At 56.1% G+C, this 18,115-nt stretch overlaps 9 protein-coding genes across 9 annotated transcripts; 3 read left to right on the plus strand and 6 right to left on the minus strand.

Moving 5' to 3' along the window:
• Nucleotides 1-2,125: 2,125 nt before the first annotated feature.
• Nucleotides 2,126-3,436, minus strand: LTR77_010195 (uncharacterized protein; the record flags this gene model as incomplete). Its single annotated transcript, XM_064807418.1, has 1 exon — nt 2,126-3,436. One exon carries the CDS (start codon nt 3,434-3,436, stop codon nt 2,126-2,128), a length of 1,311 nt encoding a protein of 436 aa, XP_064654432.1.
• Nucleotides 3,437-4,095: 659 nt separating this feature from the next.
• Nucleotides 4,096-4,554, minus strand: LTR77_010196 (uncharacterized protein; the record flags this gene model as incomplete). Its single annotated transcript, XM_064807419.1, has 2 exons — nt 4,096-4,411; nt 4,460-4,554. 2 exons carry the CDS (start codon nt 4,552-4,554, stop codon nt 4,096-4,098), a joined length of 411 nt encoding a protein of 136 aa, XP_064654433.1.
• Nucleotides 4,555-4,653: 99 nt separating this feature from the next.
• LTR77_010197 (uncharacterized protein) lies at nt 4,654-5,483 on the minus strand (the record flags this gene model as incomplete). The annotated part of the gene is made up of 2 exons (XM_064807420.1): nt 4,654-4,887; nt 4,944-5,483. The coding sequence occupies 2 exons, from the start codon at nt 5,481-5,483 to the stop codon at nt 4,654-4,656; spliced, it is 774 nt and encodes a 257-aa protein (XP_064654434.1).
• A 598-nt stretch (nt 5,484-6,081) lies between these two features.
• LTR77_010198 (uncharacterized protein) lies at nt 6,082-6,391 on the minus strand (the record flags this gene model as incomplete). The annotated part of the gene is made up of 2 exons (XM_064807421.1): nt 6,082-6,270; nt 6,326-6,391. 2 exons carry the CDS (start codon nt 6,389-6,391, stop codon nt 6,082-6,084), a joined length of 255 nt encoding a protein of 84 aa, XP_064654435.1.
• Nucleotides 6,392-6,598: 207 nt separating this feature from the next.
• Nucleotides 6,599-7,771, plus strand: LTR77_010199 (uncharacterized protein; the record flags this gene model as incomplete). The annotated part of the gene is made up of 1 exon (XM_064807422.1): nt 6,599-7,771. The coding sequence occupies one exon, from the start codon at nt 6,599-6,601 to the stop codon at nt 7,769-7,771; it is 1,173 nt and encodes a 390-aa protein (XP_064654436.1).
• Nucleotides 7,772-7,952: 181 nt separating this feature from the next.
• LTR77_010200 (uncharacterized protein) lies at nt 7,953-11,724 on the plus strand (the record flags this gene model as incomplete). The annotated part of the gene is made up of 2 exons (XM_064807423.1): nt 7,953-8,403; nt 8,450-11,724. 2 exons carry the CDS (start codon nt 7,953-7,955, stop codon nt 11,722-11,724), a joined length of 3,726 nt encoding a protein of 1,241 aa, XP_064654437.1.
• Nucleotides 11,725-12,032: 308 nt separating this feature from the next.
• Nucleotides 12,033-13,768, minus strand: LTR77_010201 (uncharacterized protein; the record flags this gene model as incomplete). The annotated part of the gene is made up of 2 exons (XM_064807424.1): nt 12,033-12,914; nt 12,956-13,768. The coding sequence occupies 2 exons, from the start codon at nt 13,766-13,768 to the stop codon at nt 12,033-12,035; spliced, it is 1,695 nt and encodes a 564-aa protein (XP_064654438.1).
• Nucleotides 13,769-14,222: 454 nt separating this feature from the next.
• LTR77_010202 (uncharacterized protein) lies at nt 14,223-15,091 on the minus strand (the record flags this gene model as incomplete). Its single annotated transcript, XM_064807425.1, has 2 exons — nt 14,223-14,316; nt 14,388-15,091. The coding sequence occupies 2 exons, from the start codon at nt 15,089-15,091 to the stop codon at nt 14,223-14,225; spliced, it is 798 nt and encodes a 265-aa protein (XP_064654439.1).
• Nucleotides 15,092-15,559: 468 nt separating this feature from the next.
• On the plus strand, nt 15,560-18,088 carry YTM1_2 (ribosome biogenesis protein ytm1; the record flags this gene model as incomplete). The annotated part of the gene is made up of 1 exon (XM_064807426.1): nt 15,560-18,088. One exon carries the CDS (start codon nt 15,560-15,562, stop codon nt 18,086-18,088), a length of 2,529 nt encoding a protein of 842 aa, XP_064654440.1.
• Nucleotides 18,089-18,115: the final 27 nt, after the last annotated feature.

An 18,115-nucleotide genomic window follows, 5' to 3' on the forward strand; every position in this document is an offset into this window, starting at 1 on the left:
TGACAGGCTGATCCGCATGCAGCGTGTAGCAAAACGGAACCTGGCCGTTCAAATAGGTTGATAGGGGGTTCTTGGCAATGGCCAATGGAATATACGGCGCAGTTGAAGTGCTGAGCGTTGCGGGACGAGGACTGCAGAGCGTCCACAATGTCCACAGCTCGTCGGTTACGCAGGACCAACGGTTTGGCGTGTTGGCAAGCGTGTCGCAGTGCCTGTATAGAAACTCGGTGTCTGGCCGGTGGCTCAGGTGGGTGATGCCATTGGAGCCGGTCGAGCCAACTGCTCTACTAAAAGCCGGCTCGTGGTTAGAGTACACCAGTCTGGGTCCAGTCTTCATATGCGCTGCGTCGAGGAACATAGCACGCCTCGGAACGGTCTCGAAGGACGGCGGCAGTACGTTGGTATCCCGGGCGGCGAAAGCTCCGTCACTATAAGCTGCAAGATCTCCTCGGGAAGTTTACTTAGCCTGGGAAGTTTACGTCTCTGAATTGTCGTCACCAACATACGCACGCAGCTGTCTCTCTCCAGCGTGCGATGCGTGGTACGCTGCACGGAAGCCCGAACATGATACCGAAACGCGGATGCGATGTCGGGAAAGTCTTTGACAACAGAAAGTGTCCAGGGCCAGTCCGCAAGCATGCCCTTCCTTGTTCAAGGCCCTGAACAGTGCTTCTGGAATAAGTGCCTGACTGTCCGACGAGACGTACAGGGTGAATGAGAATGTAGGCCTCTTCTTCGAGAGCTGCGGTTTCCACACACTGGTCGTCACCAGGCCGTGTACATCGGTGTAGTTCTCGCATCGGAGATCCTTCGATGGCAAGGGCTCCTCGAACAGCGCTTCAACATCGGAAGTCCCGGTCATCGCTGCATCTTCAGACACCGTGCCCACTGGCGGAATTCCGAGTGGCCAGTTGACTCCGCCGAACCCTGTGGCATAGTGCAACCGTGGTACAGGGGTAATTCCGGGTCTGCCAGGGTCCTTGTTGTACTAGGCGAGCGTCAGTTCCATGCCGCCGCCTCCCCCATCCACCCAGAATCTCCTAAGCTGCTTCATTGTGTACGCCCAGTTCGGAGACCGTGTCACACGTTCCTCGTGCCTGAAATGGTCTTGCGGCTGACGGTGCTGGTCGAACGCTTTTGCTTTAGCCAGGTCGGTGTGTTGAGGAAGGACTACCCATAAAAGGTCATCATGTGCCCAATTCGGCCCATCGACGACAATAATTCCAGTCCATTGCCAGGTAAAGAGAGAAGGCGCGAGACCGGCCTGAGTCCGGTAGATGCTTTCTTCTCACTGATGATGAGCGCAGGACAGCACATCGGAAGTGGTTCGAGGTAAAATTCAAGATGATATTGACACGTTGAATCGGTCCTGTCGTCCCACACGATGGTCCCGCTTCGTTGCAGGCGGCGTGCAAATTGTCCAGGAAACCCAGGACCAGCTGCTACTGCCGCTGCTGCAGTGGTGAAGTAGACTTGATATGGGAACGGAGGTATACAGTCATGGTACTCGTTGGAAGGTGGCGGTTTACACCACACAATCTGCACTTGCGCACCTCGATGGTCTTTGAGCTGCCGGCGTTCCAAGACAGGATCTGTTTCAAATGCAATGTGTGTAAGCGCACCGACTGTGCTTGCATGGCCCAGAGACAACTCAGACCCGATCTCCCTATCGTCTTGAATGTCCTGGCTTGGACGAGCAGGAAGCTTTCAGCTTCGCGACCTCCACCATCTCATGCATAAGTAGCCCAGCAAGTAGAGTCACCAGACAGATGCCCAGTGGTACGAAGCTCGCTGTCCGTACACCACGAGAACCTGTTCTAGGGCCTTGGTAACACCAGTGGGTCGAAGTGGAGAGATGGGAAACACGCCCGTCGAACGATGTGAATGGTGGTTCTGTGGCCAGTCTCGTAGCATTTGAAGCTTGGCTTTTGTAGGTCTTCTATCCCTTCGTTACAGATCACATGCTCCACTGATGACCACTGCATCCTGCTTCGAGGTGGAGTCTTCATGTCGTATCCGCCCTCAGATGTCACACCATTCCAGGTGCTGCCATGCCCCCGTAACTCCTGCGCTGACACATGAACCATGATGCCTTCAAACAAATGCCGCTTCTTTGCCGCTCCGTTTACTCCACCTCCACAGCCGGAGCGGCGTTCCTCTGCCTTCGATCAGGCCTGTAGCCCTGGCCACTCTGGATACCGGAGCCGTTCAACTCCACCTCCTTCTCACGGACGAATTCCTCCTTCTGACTTCGGATCACGGCAAGCACGTTCACCAGGCTGCCCTTCCACGTCTCCAGACGACTCGCGACCTCCCGCCACTGGTTCTCGCCGAACACCCGGTAAGTGCTGCGATGGATGAGGAACTCCTGCTTCTGCTGCGAGAGCTTGCCTTCCACGAGTCCGGAGCGAATGGTATCGATGACCCAAATCTCAACGTCTTCGCTTGCGATATTGAGAGCTCGTGCGATAGCACTGTAAGGCAGCGTTCTTGTTGAAGATGCCTGTGCTGCGAGCGATGCGAGAGTGAGCAAACGCATTTTGCGGTCGAGGATGTCTTCGTTTAGGCCGTTGTCCGAGCAGAAAGACGGGTTGGACTCCTTGAAGTCTTGGAAATCCTCGTAGCTTTCCGAGCTGAAAAGCTCAAGGATCTCAGACCACGTCTGATCACTCTTGCGTAATGCTTGGATGCTGTCCAGAGCGGTGAGATCCTCGAAGTCGAAGTGCTTTTCGATCTGCACAGCTGCTTTAAGTGCTCTGATTGACAACTCGCGGGCCTCTGCGGATGACGGGTCGCTTTGGAGGGTGCGCAAAGCCTTGATGAGGTAGAGGTAGCTATCGTCTGCCTCGTTCGTGGCAGCTGCCGCGTCAGAGACTGCGAGGTACAGCTTGCGCTTCTGGTCATCTTCCAGTTCCCACTCCTGCAGCCAGCCGTCAAGGTTCTTCAGCTGCGGCCTTAGTGTGTCGTAGTTGCCAGAGTTCCTGATCACGCTGACAATCGATAACAGCACGAAGTACCGTGTCTCATCGTCCGGCTGCACAGCGTTGAAGATCGTTCCCAGTATGCCAAGCGCGATGCCGGTGCCATTGTGAGGTGAAGAGGTGATGGGCGAGGACAAGTATCGGCAGACTGGGGGGAGGTAGTTCTCCGGATCTTGTGATTGGGAGATGAGGTGGATGAGGAGGTTGTAGGCAGCCTGAAGTTCGCGTTCAGGGGCAGAGTTCAAGACAGAGCTCGCAGTCACCAGCTTCTTGAGTACGGCATCTTTGTCGGTCTGTTGTCCCTCCTCCTGCTTCTCTGCGCTTTGAAGATGTGGACTGATATCGCCGGCAACGTTCGAACCTTCACCTTTCACACTGTCCAGATATGTTGCGAGCTCTCCGGCTAGCTCCTCGAATGAGCCCTCCACGAGGGACAGCCTAGGTATACCGGGCATGCTGGAAGTTATTGGCCGTGTCGCTGTGGCTGTGTCGCTGGCTTTGGGCTCGGTCCGTCTTTATGGTCAGCAGCGCTATTATTTCCGCCGCTGTGACTTCGTGTGGATCTGATTGAAGTTGTAGGACGTCTGGCGCAGCTGAGGTGCTGGTGAAGACTGAATCTTCAAATTGTTAGCGTGGGTCGAACTTTTGGGTATGCTTGGCACGGGAGCACCCGGAGCTAATGTAACGTTCATTTAGACGTTAATGTTTGATTCAGGCGGAAGGCATTGAAAGACTATGCGGTCCTCGCAAAACGGCAAACTCCTCGATCATATAACATGAGCAATCGTAGAGCACGTCACCGCCTCATCGGCGGTGTTGGCGCAGGGAACCGCGTATTACTCGCAGGCAGATTAGTTTCAGCAGCTACATACCGCAGGACGACAAGGTGAGAGCCCAAAGAACAGGCTACAACGGCATGGCCCGCTCGTTCTGAACTGCATCGCCAGTGGCGAGAAGCTGCTCCTGGATAACGGTTCTCCCTTAACCAACAGCCTTCTCGAGGTCACTGTCGTTGGTGAATGATATCAAAGTCCAGTCCTGCTTCTTCGAGACGGGGATCAGCCTCCACAGTGTCTCATAGGGACGGGCTCTTCGAACGAAACCGACCCGCATCTCATGAGGCATTCGGCGGTGTTGTATTGAGGGACTCCCACCAACTGTTCATCAGCGGTGGACGATTCAACCCGGTTTCGTCATAAGTGATCCCTCCTTTGTCGGATTCGACGATATACTCCTCCTTGTAATCGTCGATCTCGAGAAGGAGAGCTGGCCAGTCGGACATGTCGTAGTAGCCTTTGCCGCTTGGCTGCGGCGTGGGTTGGAAGATCGTGATAGACTTCACAATTTTGTGACCGAGTTCCAGTTTGCCTTGAATCAAGACCAAGACGATATCCTGACAACTTTCGAGGCCCAACAGCGCATAGTAAGGCCTACTTACATGTCAACGCATTCACTGTACAAGCAACAGTGGGAATTACCAAGACCCGAGCGCAAAGGCTTGGTGCGGATTGCCAGTATCACCCCACGCCGGAAAATGCGTGCCGCATAGTCTCGATCCCAGACACCGGAGCATGATGCTAATGTCCGATGCGTACCGAAAATTAGCGACGACGACGTAATTCAACCACCTGCGCATAGGGCCGAGTGTGTGATACCTTGTATTCGCAATCTTTTAGCCGTTAAACAACCATGTCGTGGCCTCATCATTCCGGGGCTGTGTGCTGCTATTATGGCAAGCTTTCCATGTAGCGATGATGCTTTCAGAGAACGCCGTGTGTCCAATCTGTAAGGGAGCGTCATGTTGCGAGCCGCGTTGTTGCAGAATCTCCGTTGGCGTGGAACGGGCTACAATCACCAGCACTCCATCGAAGGGATTGCAGGTAGTCTGAAGCCACGCATTTGTAGGCTAGTAGAATGTAGGTCAGTATATGGACCGCCAAGCATAGAGGACTGCCGTCATACCGGCGCTTCCTCGTCGCCACGGACGTAGTAAGGTTGCCGTTGGCTCACCGTAAGCAGTCGATTCGGCCCGGGGTTGTGGCCAGTCTCCACTTTGCGAACAGTACGATATTGCTTAGATAGCGGTGCGTCTTGCGGCCGGGCGACATCACCGACCCATAAAGATTGAAGCATCGGGAGCAAGGGGTCCAGGCCGTGAACACGTTCGCTGGATGCTATGTGGATTACGTCAAAATTGTACTTAGCAGTGGTCTCCTGTCTGGTCCCGGGAGACATGGCGAGAAGGCGGTCGCGTCTTTTCATGCCTTCGCTGCCCTTAATCTGTTCCCAGGTGGCGAGAAAGTGAGGATGGATTCCGGACCGACCACGATGCACAGCAGCGTGCAACTGCTCGTCATCAGCAGGCCGAACAGGTTGCGAAGACGGGGGCGCACTTCTAGGCCTCCAGCTAAAGTACGAGGTTGGAGGTAAATCATACAACGTTGTTACATGGTGTTGGAAAGCTGAGCCAGATGCATTGTCGTCCGACCGCCGGGCATCCATGGAGGACGGAGGTGACGTTTTGAATGTTGTAGTCGATAGTCGATGCTTCGTATCGACTGCTGTATTAGTACGCGGGCTAGAATGGAGATGTTGGAGTGATGAGGTAGTTGGAATGAATCTCTGAACCCAAGGGCACGCAGAGTGTGCCTTATACATCCAAGGGGCAAATTGTTTGCATGATTCATTCAATACAGTCAACCTCTCCATTACTCATTGCTACGATACCGAGCAAGTGTCTGCATATGAGCATGAAATTGGTCAGCCGCGCTCGGGATCATTTGTGCTGTGGCACGCGTCCCTTCCAGAGCTGGGCTCCATTGGAGACAAACAGCAATGGATAGGTAGGCCAGACAGTTTCAACTGTGTGGGTGAGTCGGTGTCGTGGTGGTATGACCCAGAACACGTCCGCCGAACGCTCGGCATGACTCCAACTCACTGCGCCGGGCTGACGGAGGTCATCCAACGCGTGGTCGTAGGCAACATGACAGCTCCCTCGCAGGGCGATCTCACCACTCCTCCTTGCACCCAAGAGACGGCCGAACAGCTGCAACCATCTCACGCTGGTCTACTATCGCGGCTCCATAGAACCAGTATCCATTCAAGCATCCTCTTTCCCTCCCCGATCCTGCTCAGACCCTTCACTCTCGCCCGCCGCCCTCATCTGCTCCATTTCTTGCTTTTCTCTCTCGGCCTGTGCCAACAGAGCCTCTATCCGCGCCTCCATGCTGTTCAGCTGATTTTCGAGTGCAGTAGCAGTACGTTCACCCTTAGCTAGCTCCTGGAAGGCCTGTGCGTTGGACGTTAGATGGATGTGTCGGGGCTGGCCTTCACGGTGTGCGCACCTTCGCGAGGTCTGCCTCTTCCGAACTGTTGGCATTCGCGGTCGCGGTGGGCTGCTCGGGCGCCATGCTGCACAATAGTCACGAGATTCCGTCGTATAGTGCAGTCGCTGTCGTTCCCCGAGTGGTGTCGTCAATGTCTCCGGAGCTTCGGGCCAAAATATGGCCGCCTCCGAATGTCGACCAGAGGTCAATTGATAAGCAAGAGGGTCAAAGAGAAGTATTAGGTTTATTGTTGTTGCGTCGTTCGTTTACTTAAAGATCAAACAAAGCACAATGGCAGACTCAGGGACTGCTCGAGTTGAGGCATCGGCAGCAGCCATTCGCAGCACAATACCCACGATGACCAAACGAAGCTCATGTATGACCGATCACACCTCAGCCCGATCTCTGCCCTCCGAAGCTGCTACACATCCCGGCGGTGTTCCCCAAGACCTTCTCAATCATCTGCAACAACCCGAGTCCGTCCGCAAAACATATCTCTACCTTGGCTATGGCTCCAACTTGTCGAATGAGAAATTCCGAGGCGATCGAGGGATCAAGCCGCTGTCGCAGGTCAATGTTCAGGTTCCGACGCTGCGGTTGACGTTCGACTTGCCTGGAATACCGTATGCAGAGCCGTGCTTCGCCAACTCAGGTACTCGAGATCCAGACAATGACCCGCCGCCAAATGCCGAGAACGAAAAGTCGCCGTTGATCGCGAAGGAGGATCGATACCACAAAGACCGATGGCACAAGGGATTGATAGGCGTGGTGTACGAGGTCACGGCTGAAGACTATGCGCACATCATCGCGACGGAGGGCGGTGGCGCATCATACCACGATATCACAGTAGACTGCCATCCGTTGCCGCTCAACAAGCCGGACGCGCCTGTGCCGCAGAACCCAACCCTGCCCCCGTTCAAGGCGCACACACTGTTCGCGCCAGCGGTGCCGCCAAATGAGCCTCCGCCGAAAGATGGTGGTCGGTTCCAGCGTCCAGACATGAGCTACGCGCAGCCTTCGGCGCGGTATCTGAAGCTGATGACGGATGGTGCTAAGGAGTTGGGCTTGCCGTACGAGTACCAGGATTACCTGCTCAACATCAGGTCATACACTGTCACCACCGCAAGACAACGTGTTGGATCGTACATCTTTCTCGCGGTATGGGGTCCAATTGTTGCAGCGATCTTTGCTTTGGGGAAGATGTTCGCAGATGACAAGGGCAGAATACCTACCTGGCTTCGTAGCTTGCTCGGGGCGATCTTCAAGGCTGTGTGGCTGAGCTATGATTACTTCTTCAAGCAGGTTTTTGGTGATGGTGAGCGGACGTTAACAGATGGTGGTAACGACGAAGGCGACGGTGACGGAGATGATGAAAGGCTGCGAGAGAAGCGGCGGGTGTCTGAGAGCAAGGCAAAGGATCACTTACTGCAAGAAGAGGATCAGTTCGTGAGGCAGATGGTGTAGCAGTAAGTATTCTTGTAAAATATTAAGATCGAGAGGTCTTCAGCCTGCGCAGTCCATGAGGAAAGTGCAGCCCATGTTGGTCTGCACCTTCCTTGCGGTTGCCTCCCGCACGTGGACCTTACTTCAACCTCACTTCATCTGCAACCACCCCGCATAAGCATCCTGTTCACGATGTGTTAACATGGCTCCTAAGATCAGCAGTGTTCGGAGTGAAGAAGCGCTGAACGTTAGCCAGGGGGCTGAGTCATCACCACTGGATACGCAGCGACCACCCGCGGCCGACGAGCGTGTTGAGATCGTGGAGGATTCGTACCCGAAAGCAACTGAGGCTCTCCAAGGCGGCGCCGTTCAACCACCACAGCGGCTACACGAGCAAGACGGTGAAGACGATGAGCTCTACGCCGTCAGCCCGTACGCGACAAAGAGATTGACCAAGGAGAAGGCAACAGTAGCGCGCGACTCGCAGAACCTTCAAGCTCCGCAAGAAGAGCAGTCGCGTCCCAAGAGCCTCAACGAGGACGGCGCTCAGCAGATCGCGCAGGGTGCTATAGACGAGCTGATTTTAAGAGGCGCTACTGTTCAGAAGGAGACTGGCGACAGCACGCAGCAAAGAAAGGCCCGGTCAAGCGCATGTGAGTACTTGCACACTTGTGCTTGAATCTAGCTGACATAAGGTAGACAACATCCCAGGCGCGAGCCAGCGCAGTCAGAAGCAAACCGCACTCACTTCGAAGACACCTCATGAGGCAAAACCGACACAGCAATCTGACACGCGACCTGTAGCGCAGAAGCCTAGCGGGCTGCCGACTCCGAGCATCACCGGCACGAAAGCAACGCCAGCTCCAGTCATGGCCGGTCGACCATCTGCTGTGGATGCTCTTCGAGCAAGACAAGGTTTATCCAGCGCGACGCCCAGCACTGCGACCTCGGTCAAACCCGCGGCGACTGCGCTGTCCACGCAACCGAAGAAGGCGACGGCTTCTGTTAATCATGTTGGCTCGCAGCCATCGGCTCCGAAGGCAAAGAGCCCCGAGGCAACGCTGAAGCCTGCTGCCACCAAGAAAGTGCCGTTGCAAGGAAAGGGTCGTGCCGCTCATAACGCACCTTCGTCTTCCAACGCTTCAGCAGCTGTGTCGAAGCGCAAAAGAGCCGCTCTGACATCTAGTCCGAGCGGCAGCAACGTTGACGCCGGAAACTCTGGTCTAAAGAAGCCTTCTGTGCAGTCAAAGGCCTTGGCCAATTCGAAGACTACTGGAAGAGTTCAGCCGAAGCGTGGTGCGAAAGAAGACGCAGTGTACGACCTCTCCGAGTCTTCCTACGAGGACTCGCCCCCGCCAGCGAAGAAGTCACGGCCCTCAAAAGGAAAGGGAGCCGCACAGCCCCAGAAGAAAGCCGCACCCGGTGGTTCGCGAGCCGCACAGGCGCAAGTGCATAATGTTCGTTCTGGTGCCAAGATGACTTCTACCAAGCAACCACCCTCGAAAGCAACCGCAGCTGCGAGTGCGTCTACGCGCAACACAGTCAGGAACAGGATGAGACGCGCAAGCGAAGAGCCACCGCCAGCAGCTACGAAAGTACCGGGCAGCAAGCAGAAAGTGAAGCTGCTCGCTGACGAAGACGAAGACAAGGAGAATGAGTCTGTGGTCGTCGCAGAGCGAGATGAGACACTGGAGGACTTCGAAGCGCAGGTGCTGCACTATTACGACGAAGACACGCTGGCGCTTGATCAGCGAAAGGCGAACGGGCCCCTGATTAGCGACAAAGCCGCCAACAAGCGTCAGAGGCCGGGGGCGAACTCAGCGAAAGGCGCTGCCATGCGTGAGCAGAGCAGCAACGCGGAATCTCGCTCTACTACAAAGCAACTTCCACGGTCAGTTCCTGGTGCAAGCCAAGACGATGCGATTGTCATTCCTGATCAGCTATCATCTGAGCGTAGCTCAATCTCTCCGCCTGCTCTCCGCAGAGCTCAACAACACGCTACTGGAAATGCCGAAATGCAGATTAGACCCAGCGCGGAGACTCGAGCAGTCATGAGGTCTTCACCTCCGTTGCGAGCTGAGCAGACTCCAGCACCGCATTCAGCGGGCTTCGTCAATCCAGATACGACGAGGAAGGCGGTCATCATTGGCTTCAACAAGGATGGCCCAATGAATCAGGGCAGGTCATCTGCAAAGGAGAGTCCTCCTGGGTCAGCCTGGACAGATCGCAGTTCCGACCCACCTCGAGAGGCACCGGCGAAGGGCAAAGCCAGACCCACTGGTGGTCCATCATCGACGGCAGCGAGCGGGAGACCTGCGAAGATGGAGAAGCCGGCACCCATGAAGAACGTGACTACTGACGTTCAAGATGCACTCGCCGGTTTCATGAAGAAAGACTACATGCCGGTGGTACAGCCGACTGTTGCAAAGCCTCCATCCGTGCGTCTTACAGATCGTAGCGCGAACCAGACAGCCTTGCCGCCACTCGCGGACGAGGAAGACGATGGCTTTACGTCGATCGAAGCTTTCGAGGACACAACACACGTTATTGACGAGCAAGAAGCCGCAGAGCTGGCCAAGACCACTGAGCCAACAGCTTCACAGCAAGCTATGCCGCCTCCGAAACTCAAGCCTCGATCACCGAGAGCATCGAATGTTACCAAAGCCCAACTAGCCAAGCCTGCGATGGAGCAGCCTCCCATCAGATCGACCAAGCTTGGAGTTCCTAGCACGACCGCTACCGCAGGAAGCGCTACTGAGATGCGAGGCAAGCGGAAGCTAGAGCCCTCTCTCTTTGACGAGCCGCCCTCGAAACGAGTGCAGAGGACCACAAGATTTGCTGCAACGGAGGACGATGAAAAGCGTAGAACCACGGGTAGTGTCGCCGCCCCGTTGCTCCGACATGAGTCTGGCACTTTGAGTCCAGACACTGCCATCACGACCAAAGCTGCCAATCATCCATCACGAAAGCCCAGCTGGCACGCATCCCAAGGCTCGCAGAAGGTCGACATCTTTGGCAGTCCAATCCCAGATGGCATGGTTGTGGATGGCAAGGCCACTGTGCTTGAGGTGTTCTCCCAGCAGGCCAATGTCTCTTCTGATGCTGGCTATGTTGACACCGTCATTGCTCGCAAGCCGGACGCCACCACCAGGCCTACGAGAATCAGAGAGGCTGAGATGCTCGCACCGCCTTCTGCTCAACAACAGCCAATCTCGAGCAACATCAAGCCCCGTCCAGCGCCGCCAGAAGAGCACTCACGAGCGATTACCTCCCACGGCACAACTTTGAAAGGCAAGTTGCTGGTCGAAGATCAGGCTGAGAGGCTGCAAACGGATCCATTCACGAACTTGTCAGACTCCCAGCAGCCGCGCCTCCAATTCGGCAGTTCTTCCAACTTCATCGAGCAACTACGACGTTCCGCTGATGAACTTGCACACACGCGGAACTCGAAGCAGGCAGAAGTAGATGATCCCGACAAGACCCTCGTCGAGCCAGAGCACGTTCCTCGTGGTGCAAAGCGGACAGTAAGCCTGTCGACTGCCCCTTCTTCCGAGGCCTCGTCACAGGACAGCCAGGCAGCGAGCGCTCTGTCCGATCTGGGTCTTTGGCGCAACGCTCTGCTCCCGCACCAAATGAATCTCTTCGACGAGCTCGTCAACGTCGCTCACCGAGTCGTTCGCCATCTGGTCGATCAAGAGACTGCTGTCACGGACATCGTGGAGGACTACCAGCGTCGCGGTGTACAGCTTGTGGAACAGATGGAGCGGAGCCATGTTGCGCAGCATGAGAAGTTTGTCGCCTCACTTCAAGAGAGAAAGAAGCGGTTGCGCAAGGAGCTCGCGGCCTGTGGAGGGAAGTTGGGAGATGGGTTTGAGAGTGTGAAGAAGGCCAAAGGTCAGCGGGGTAGAGATCACGGAGCGGGAAAGAGTGGTTTGCGGAAGGGGTTGCAGAGTGTTCTTGAGCAGTATTGCTAATCCCCAGGAGGTCAAGGGAGAAGAGAGAAATGTCGGAACGATCTTGGAGGAACAACATATGGTGTATTTGCTACTGCTGAAAGACCATCGTCATCGTAAGAGCACATAGCTAGCTTTAGCTTCAAATAGTCGACGTACTGAATGGAACTCACGTCCTTAGAACCTCCAATGAATGGTAGTGATCCTGAATCATCTCCATACCTCCATCGCCTCCATTGGCATGGCCATGGAGCCCATCACATCACTGTACGCAGTCCCTCTCGTCGTTATGCCGCCACCGCCACCTCCCCAACCCCCGCGATAAGAAATTAGACCCTCCTCAGATGTCCAAACCTACATGTAGCCACAAGCCTCGCCGCCCTTTCCGCCCTCGCCGCCCTCTTCCGATCCCCCCGACTCATCACGCAAGGCGACACATCCACATCATCCTCCACCCGCAGCATGCGCTTACTCATCCCTACCACTAGTACTTTCAGCGGCTCCCCCGCGCCCAGCAGCAAGTCGTAGACATCTTGATCGCTCACGAGCTCTTCAGCGAACGCTAACGTGCACCCGAGCGTCGCTTGCTGCATCTCCCACAGCCTTTCCTCTTTGAACGTCGCGACGAACGCTTCGGCGAGAAGGAGAGGATGGCCCGTAGGCCATGCGCAGGTGGTCCAGCAGTACTGGTTCTTCGCTTCGCGGAGGAGGTCGCGGAGTTGATATTCCATTGTCAGTTCGATTATTGGGAGGAGGATGGCGAGGGAAGCGAGGTCGGGGCCTGAGAGTGTCGTTTCGGCGTAGGTGGGTACGATGAGTAGGCCTGTGTAGAGATACCGGAGTATGCTGCCGAGGGCGTCTGGGTCTGCGGGAGTTAGGTCGAGCACATGACCCGCCTGACCGCCGCTCGATGAGGCGGGGACAGCGTGGTCTTTGACGAGGTGGGAGAGGTGGGGCGATTGGGCGGCCATGATGCAGCGATGGACTAAGAAAAAGTCGTAGTTGCCAGTGGTGATTTTGAGATCCGTGTAGAGTGGGTTTTGCCAGAGAAGCTTGAGGGTGTGCTGGAGTCGGTCCACATCACTGCTGCCGTGCGATAGATTCTCCTCTGGTCTGTTTGAGCCTGGTGATGAGGAAGGTTCCGAGCTGCAACTATTCGGCGCACGCGTGCTCTCGCTGTACGTCCTCTCCGTGTTCGGTCTCCGCTGTCGCTACGTGGTCCCGGTGCAGAGTCCAAGTTAAGCTCACTCACGTCCCCATCTGCCGATGCGCCGTCATGGAACAACAGGTCGGCTATGCCTAGATCTTTGTCGTTCGTAGAGACTTGTCGCTCGGATGTGGCTGGAATGCCATGCTCGCGTACGCTTGGGCGTGGCCAGACGCTGCTGTCAATAGCGTCCGCCCTACCACCAGAATCTATGGGAGAAGCCTCATCGCTGCATCCGCTGACCGGTCCCAAGAGTGCCGGAACATGGCCTAACCTCAGGGGCGACACAGCAGCCGACGGAGGGTGGGCACTGCCCTCTATCCCTTCGCCTCGAGGTTGCAACGATGCTTCCAGTGTGTCCAGCTGCTCGTCCGCCCGCTCAACCGCCTCCAAGCACCCACACCCCCGGCCCACCGTGAAGCATTGGTGCGGCCCAGCCCTTTCCAGCTTCTCTCTCACCTCCGGGTTCACAGTCGGCGGCGTCGAGGCTTTGGATCCCACGGGCGATAGCCAGCCCTTATCCGTCATCGTCTTGCCGTCGATGTCGTAATACAGGGGTTCACGGCTCACGGCGCCACGGCGTGAGGCGAGAATTGAAGCCTGGGTCCCTGCTAAGGTAGGCGGTTTGGCAGGGATCTTGATGCGTTGGCGAGACGTTGCTTCTACATGTAGGGAGATGCGGCGGATGTCCGTTTCTGGCTCGGTCTCTGCTTTGGCGCTCGAGGGATCGTGCTCGTCTACAGCTTCGCAGGGCTGATGCTCAGGATAGTCGGATTCGGGACTGGTCGAGGAGGCGGCGGTCGTTGCGCTCGAGCGCGATCGTGAGGCCCCAGAGGCTGGGATGCAGGCGTTGGGCATGCTGGTGGCCTGGGTGGTTAGCGTTGACCAAGTGCTCCGTGTGATGGGCATTTGCGGGTCACTTGCCAGTCCAAAGGCAGCTAGGTGTTGATGTAGGATAGTATACTCTTCCGCTGGTGGTTATATCAAGCAGGAAGCAAGTTGCGAGGCTGGAAGAAAGGAAATGGGTATCGCATGTTTGCTTTTCTTGACGACTCGAGCCAGTCGTAGGTCACGGAGCTGGTAAGTGGTTGTCCGAATCTTTGTCGAGTGCTCTGCTCTGATACCACATGCTCTTGACCACCCGCTTGCCTCCACAAGCTGGACCCTCCTTCATAATCCCATCATCACGCATGTACTCGTCAAATCCTTCGTCATTCCCGCACCTTATGCACAGGTTTCCCAAACGCCATCGCTGAATACAAAGCCAGTTCGAATCACATCAAGATAGTAGTAGCGTCATTTCCGCAGGCGCCTAGTCATCTTCGTTTTCGACGCCGATCCGTGGCGGACTTCGCGATTTGGAGTGCTGATGTGACATGCTGCCGGGGTGAGGGCTGTGGCTTCTCCTATAGCACGAAACGCAGATTAGTCGCCTCCTCAAGCCATATTCAGAGTCCATGCATCATGGAGGACTCACGACCGCCGCCTCTCGCCCTCCTTCCGCCTCGCATCGATGACCTTCAGCATCTGCTTCCTCCCCCCATGCGCATCCACCTCCTTTCCCCGCATCGACATGCTGATCTTGTCATGCGCTTGCGCCTTCAACAGCCTCTGGATCAGCAGATGCTGCATCAGCAAGCACACATACACCCCACAATCCATGCCGTTCTCCTGCTGCGGCGAGTCCTCAAGGTTGATGAATTTGAGCGGCTTGCCAAGCAGTTGTGATATCCGTGTCGACACTACCCTGGCTTCGTGTACGTTGTGCCCGCCCATGCTGTCGTAGTGAAACGCCACGCCGTCGATTACGCTCACGAGCAGTAGACTCCAGTGGCTACCGCCCTCCGCTACGTCGACCTGCCGGCAGTCGTTCACAGGCATGAAGATATGGCTCGTCTTTGCAAAATCGGGGAGGGCGGATTTGAGCGACAACGGATCGCGGGTGTTCATGAGGAGGAAGGACATGGAGGGGCGGAGCAGGACAATGTGGGCTTTCGGGTAGGCAGAGAGCTTTTCGCGCTCGAGGAATTCTTCCCAGAAGGCGATGACGTTATCGGTTAGCCAATCGTCTTTGAGGCATTTGATGTCTTCGTAGGTCAGGCGGACGTCGTGGTAGGAGAGGTAGGCTTCCTCGGGCGAGAGCTGGGAGGTGTTAGTGCGTGATGCTGTGGTGTATACCATGGTCGCGTTGTTCTCGGTCGTGGTGGATAGGTGGGCAGTTGATTAAAGACTCACCGTATTACCAAACTGTCTGCTCACACGTCCGCCAAAGGGATGAAAGCCAGATCCGGAGTGACGATGGCTTTTGTCTCGAGACTGGGAGGAGGCGCGTGCAGCGGGCGATGGAGAGGATTTGGTGAGCGGCATCGTTGGTACTATCGATGGTGGTGTTAGGGACGCAGGAGTATTATGCTAGGATTAAGCAAAACGCCACCCTGTGAAGGCCGTACTTCAAGAAGTGAAGTCGACTCGAATGTTGCAAGTTCCCGCTCGTCTGTCCCGGCCTGCTGGTTGGTGACGACAAAATCCACAACGGACTGGCTCGGACCGCACCTTATACCCAACCTTGTATACCAAATATCAACGACAGCCGATGAGAGCAGTGGAGGGTCACAGCACTTTGAGTCCCCCCTATACCAACGACGGAAGATGGCCACCGCCGACCCCATTCCACCGGCCATACTCTCCTATGTTACCTCCTCTGTCTACCCGGATTCAGAGTCCATCTCCTCCTCCACCCTCACCCCCTCTACCCTCTCCAACTTGCTGTTGTCTCTTCGAGCAGAACAAGAGAAGGCCCAATCGTCCATTCGCTCCCTCTCCCGAGATACCGCGCCGGACATTGACTCCTGGATCTCCCACGCTAAGTCGCTCCAGGCGGATATACTACGCTCGCGAGACCTAGCCAGGGAGATTGTAGCAGATGCAGAGAAGGGCAGGGAGGTCAAAGATGAAGTCGAAGATAGCGGGAGCAAGGTCAAGCTGTTGGAGCGGGAGGTACAGTTCAACGAGCATTTGCAGACTGCCTTGGAAGATGCAAACGAAGTCAACGAGTTGTTGGAGAAGGCGGCCGAGCAAGCCGTGACAGCAGATGTGCTGAACTCGTTCGAGACGATGCGGGGAGCGGAGGAGAGAACCGACGATCTAGAAGGGCGAATGGGACCGCGGGCAGTCGAGGTGCTGAGACAGAAGAGAGAGGGACTCAAGCGGGGAATGGCAGAGACGACTACCGAGTGCTGGGATGGGCTGGTCCAAGTCAGTGTGGAGGAGAGGTGGATGAGGGTGCAGAAGCATGGGATTGATGCCAATGTGCCGGATGCTGTGGTGCAAGAGCTGGATCTCGAGACTGTTGTGTGGGGACTGAAGGCGTTGGGGATCTTTGATGGGGTGGTGCAGAAGCTGGCGAAGGATATCGAAAGAGCGCTACTGAGACCAAGAATGAATGTCGATGAGGACGAACAGGTGGCGAAGGTGGAGGTCAAACATGGAAAATGCTCGTGCTGTGGGAAGAGCAGTGACCTGAGCACGAAAGGGCTGTTTGAAGACCTACGACGGATCACGGACTTCCTGAACTCTAAGCTACCGGCCACTGTGATAGAGCCACTTTCAGCTGAGCTTGTATCCGCGCTTGCTGCACGTCTCGAAAACCAATGGCTGGACCCTGCTGTACCGACAGCCATAGAAGGCATACCTGAATTTCAAGACTTGCTTGCGGACCTTGAAGCCTTCACGGATTACCTGGAAGGGCAAGGGTGGTCGGGGACTAGACCATTACGGGAATGGGCAGAGCAGGCTCCTCGAGCTTGGCTGACGAAGCGGCGGGAAGTCGTTCTTGGTGATGCACGAAATTTAGTGTTTGGGGGGTTGAGGGAACGAAAGACGGTGGAAAGGGTGGAGACGAGAGTGGTCAGCAAGGAGGAAATGGGCATGACTGCTACTCAGGGCGAGGACGATGACTGGGATGCGGCGTGGGATGACCCAGAGGAGAGTAAGCCATCTGCACCAGAGCCGGTCGTCGAGCCAGCCAAATCAGAAGACGAGGATGATGAGGCAAGCGCCTGGGATATCGAGGACGACGACTACCGCTCCAACAAGGACAACGCAAGTACTAACGGCGATGATGAAAAAGATGCATGGGGCTGGGGTGATGACGACCAGAAATCTCAACCCTCCAGCCCAGTGGCCACCAAAAAGTCCCAACCTACCGCATCGAACAGTCCCTCCAAACCCAACGGCAACTCACCCCAAGAACAATCTCTCACCCTCCGCGAAACCTTCACCGTCACCTCCATCCCCGACGGCATCCTCTCCATCCTCCAATCCACCATCTCCGACGCCCAAACCCTAGCCGGACCCCAATACACCTCCTCCCCTTTCGCCCCAGCAGCAGCAGCACTCTACACCCTCCCCACCCTCGCCCTCGCCATCTACCGCGCCACCGCACCCACCGCCTACGCCAAAGTCGACGGCCTAGGAAACATGCTCATCTACAACGACGCCTCGCGCCTGTCCGACCAGCTGCGAAATTGGCAGAGCTCTCAACCCCCTTCTTCACGGCTGAAAATGGACAGCGACCTCACCGCGCTAGAAGTCTTCGCCAAACGCGCCTATGTGGCTGAAATGGACGCGCAGCGCACTATCCTCATCGACCTGCTGGACGGCGCGCAGGGATTCGTGGGATGTACGCAGTTCCCTCAAAAGAGCCAGTGTGAGGGTGCGGTTGAGGGAGCGGTGGCGAGGCTGAGGGATGTGCATGCGATGTGGAAACCTATACTGAGCTCTGGGGCGCTATTGCAGAGTCTGGGCAGTTTACTCAATACCGCCACCACCAAAATGATTACCGAGATCGAAGACCTAGGTGATATCTCTGAGCCTGAATCGCAGCAACTCAAACAGCTCTGCGAGACCGTCCTCTCCGTGCGAGACATCTTCACCCAGCCTCCCGAAGGCGATACGGGTGAAGGGAAGGATATGTCCTTCATCTACTGCCCCACGTGGCTGAAGTTCCAGTATTTGGCGGAGATTCTGGAGAGCAGTATGGCGGATATCAGGTGGATGTGGAAGGAAGGGGAGTTGAGTCTGGAGTTTGCGGGGGAGGAGGTGGTGGAGTTGATCGAGGCGCTGTTTGCGGAGAGTGGGTTGAGGAGGGAGGCTGTGAGGGAGGTGCGGGGGCGTTGAGGGGGGTGTGGGAGGGGAGAAGAGGAA

The sequence above is a fragment of the Saxophila tyrrhenica genome, assembly GCF_035928015.1.
Source record: "Saxophila tyrrhenica strain CCFEE 5935 chromosome Unknown scaffold_21, whole genome shotgun sequence".
Classification (NCBI taxonomy): domain Eukaryota; kingdom Fungi; phylum Ascomycota; class Dothideomycetes; order Mycosphaerellales; family Extremaceae; genus Saxophila; species Saxophila tyrrhenica.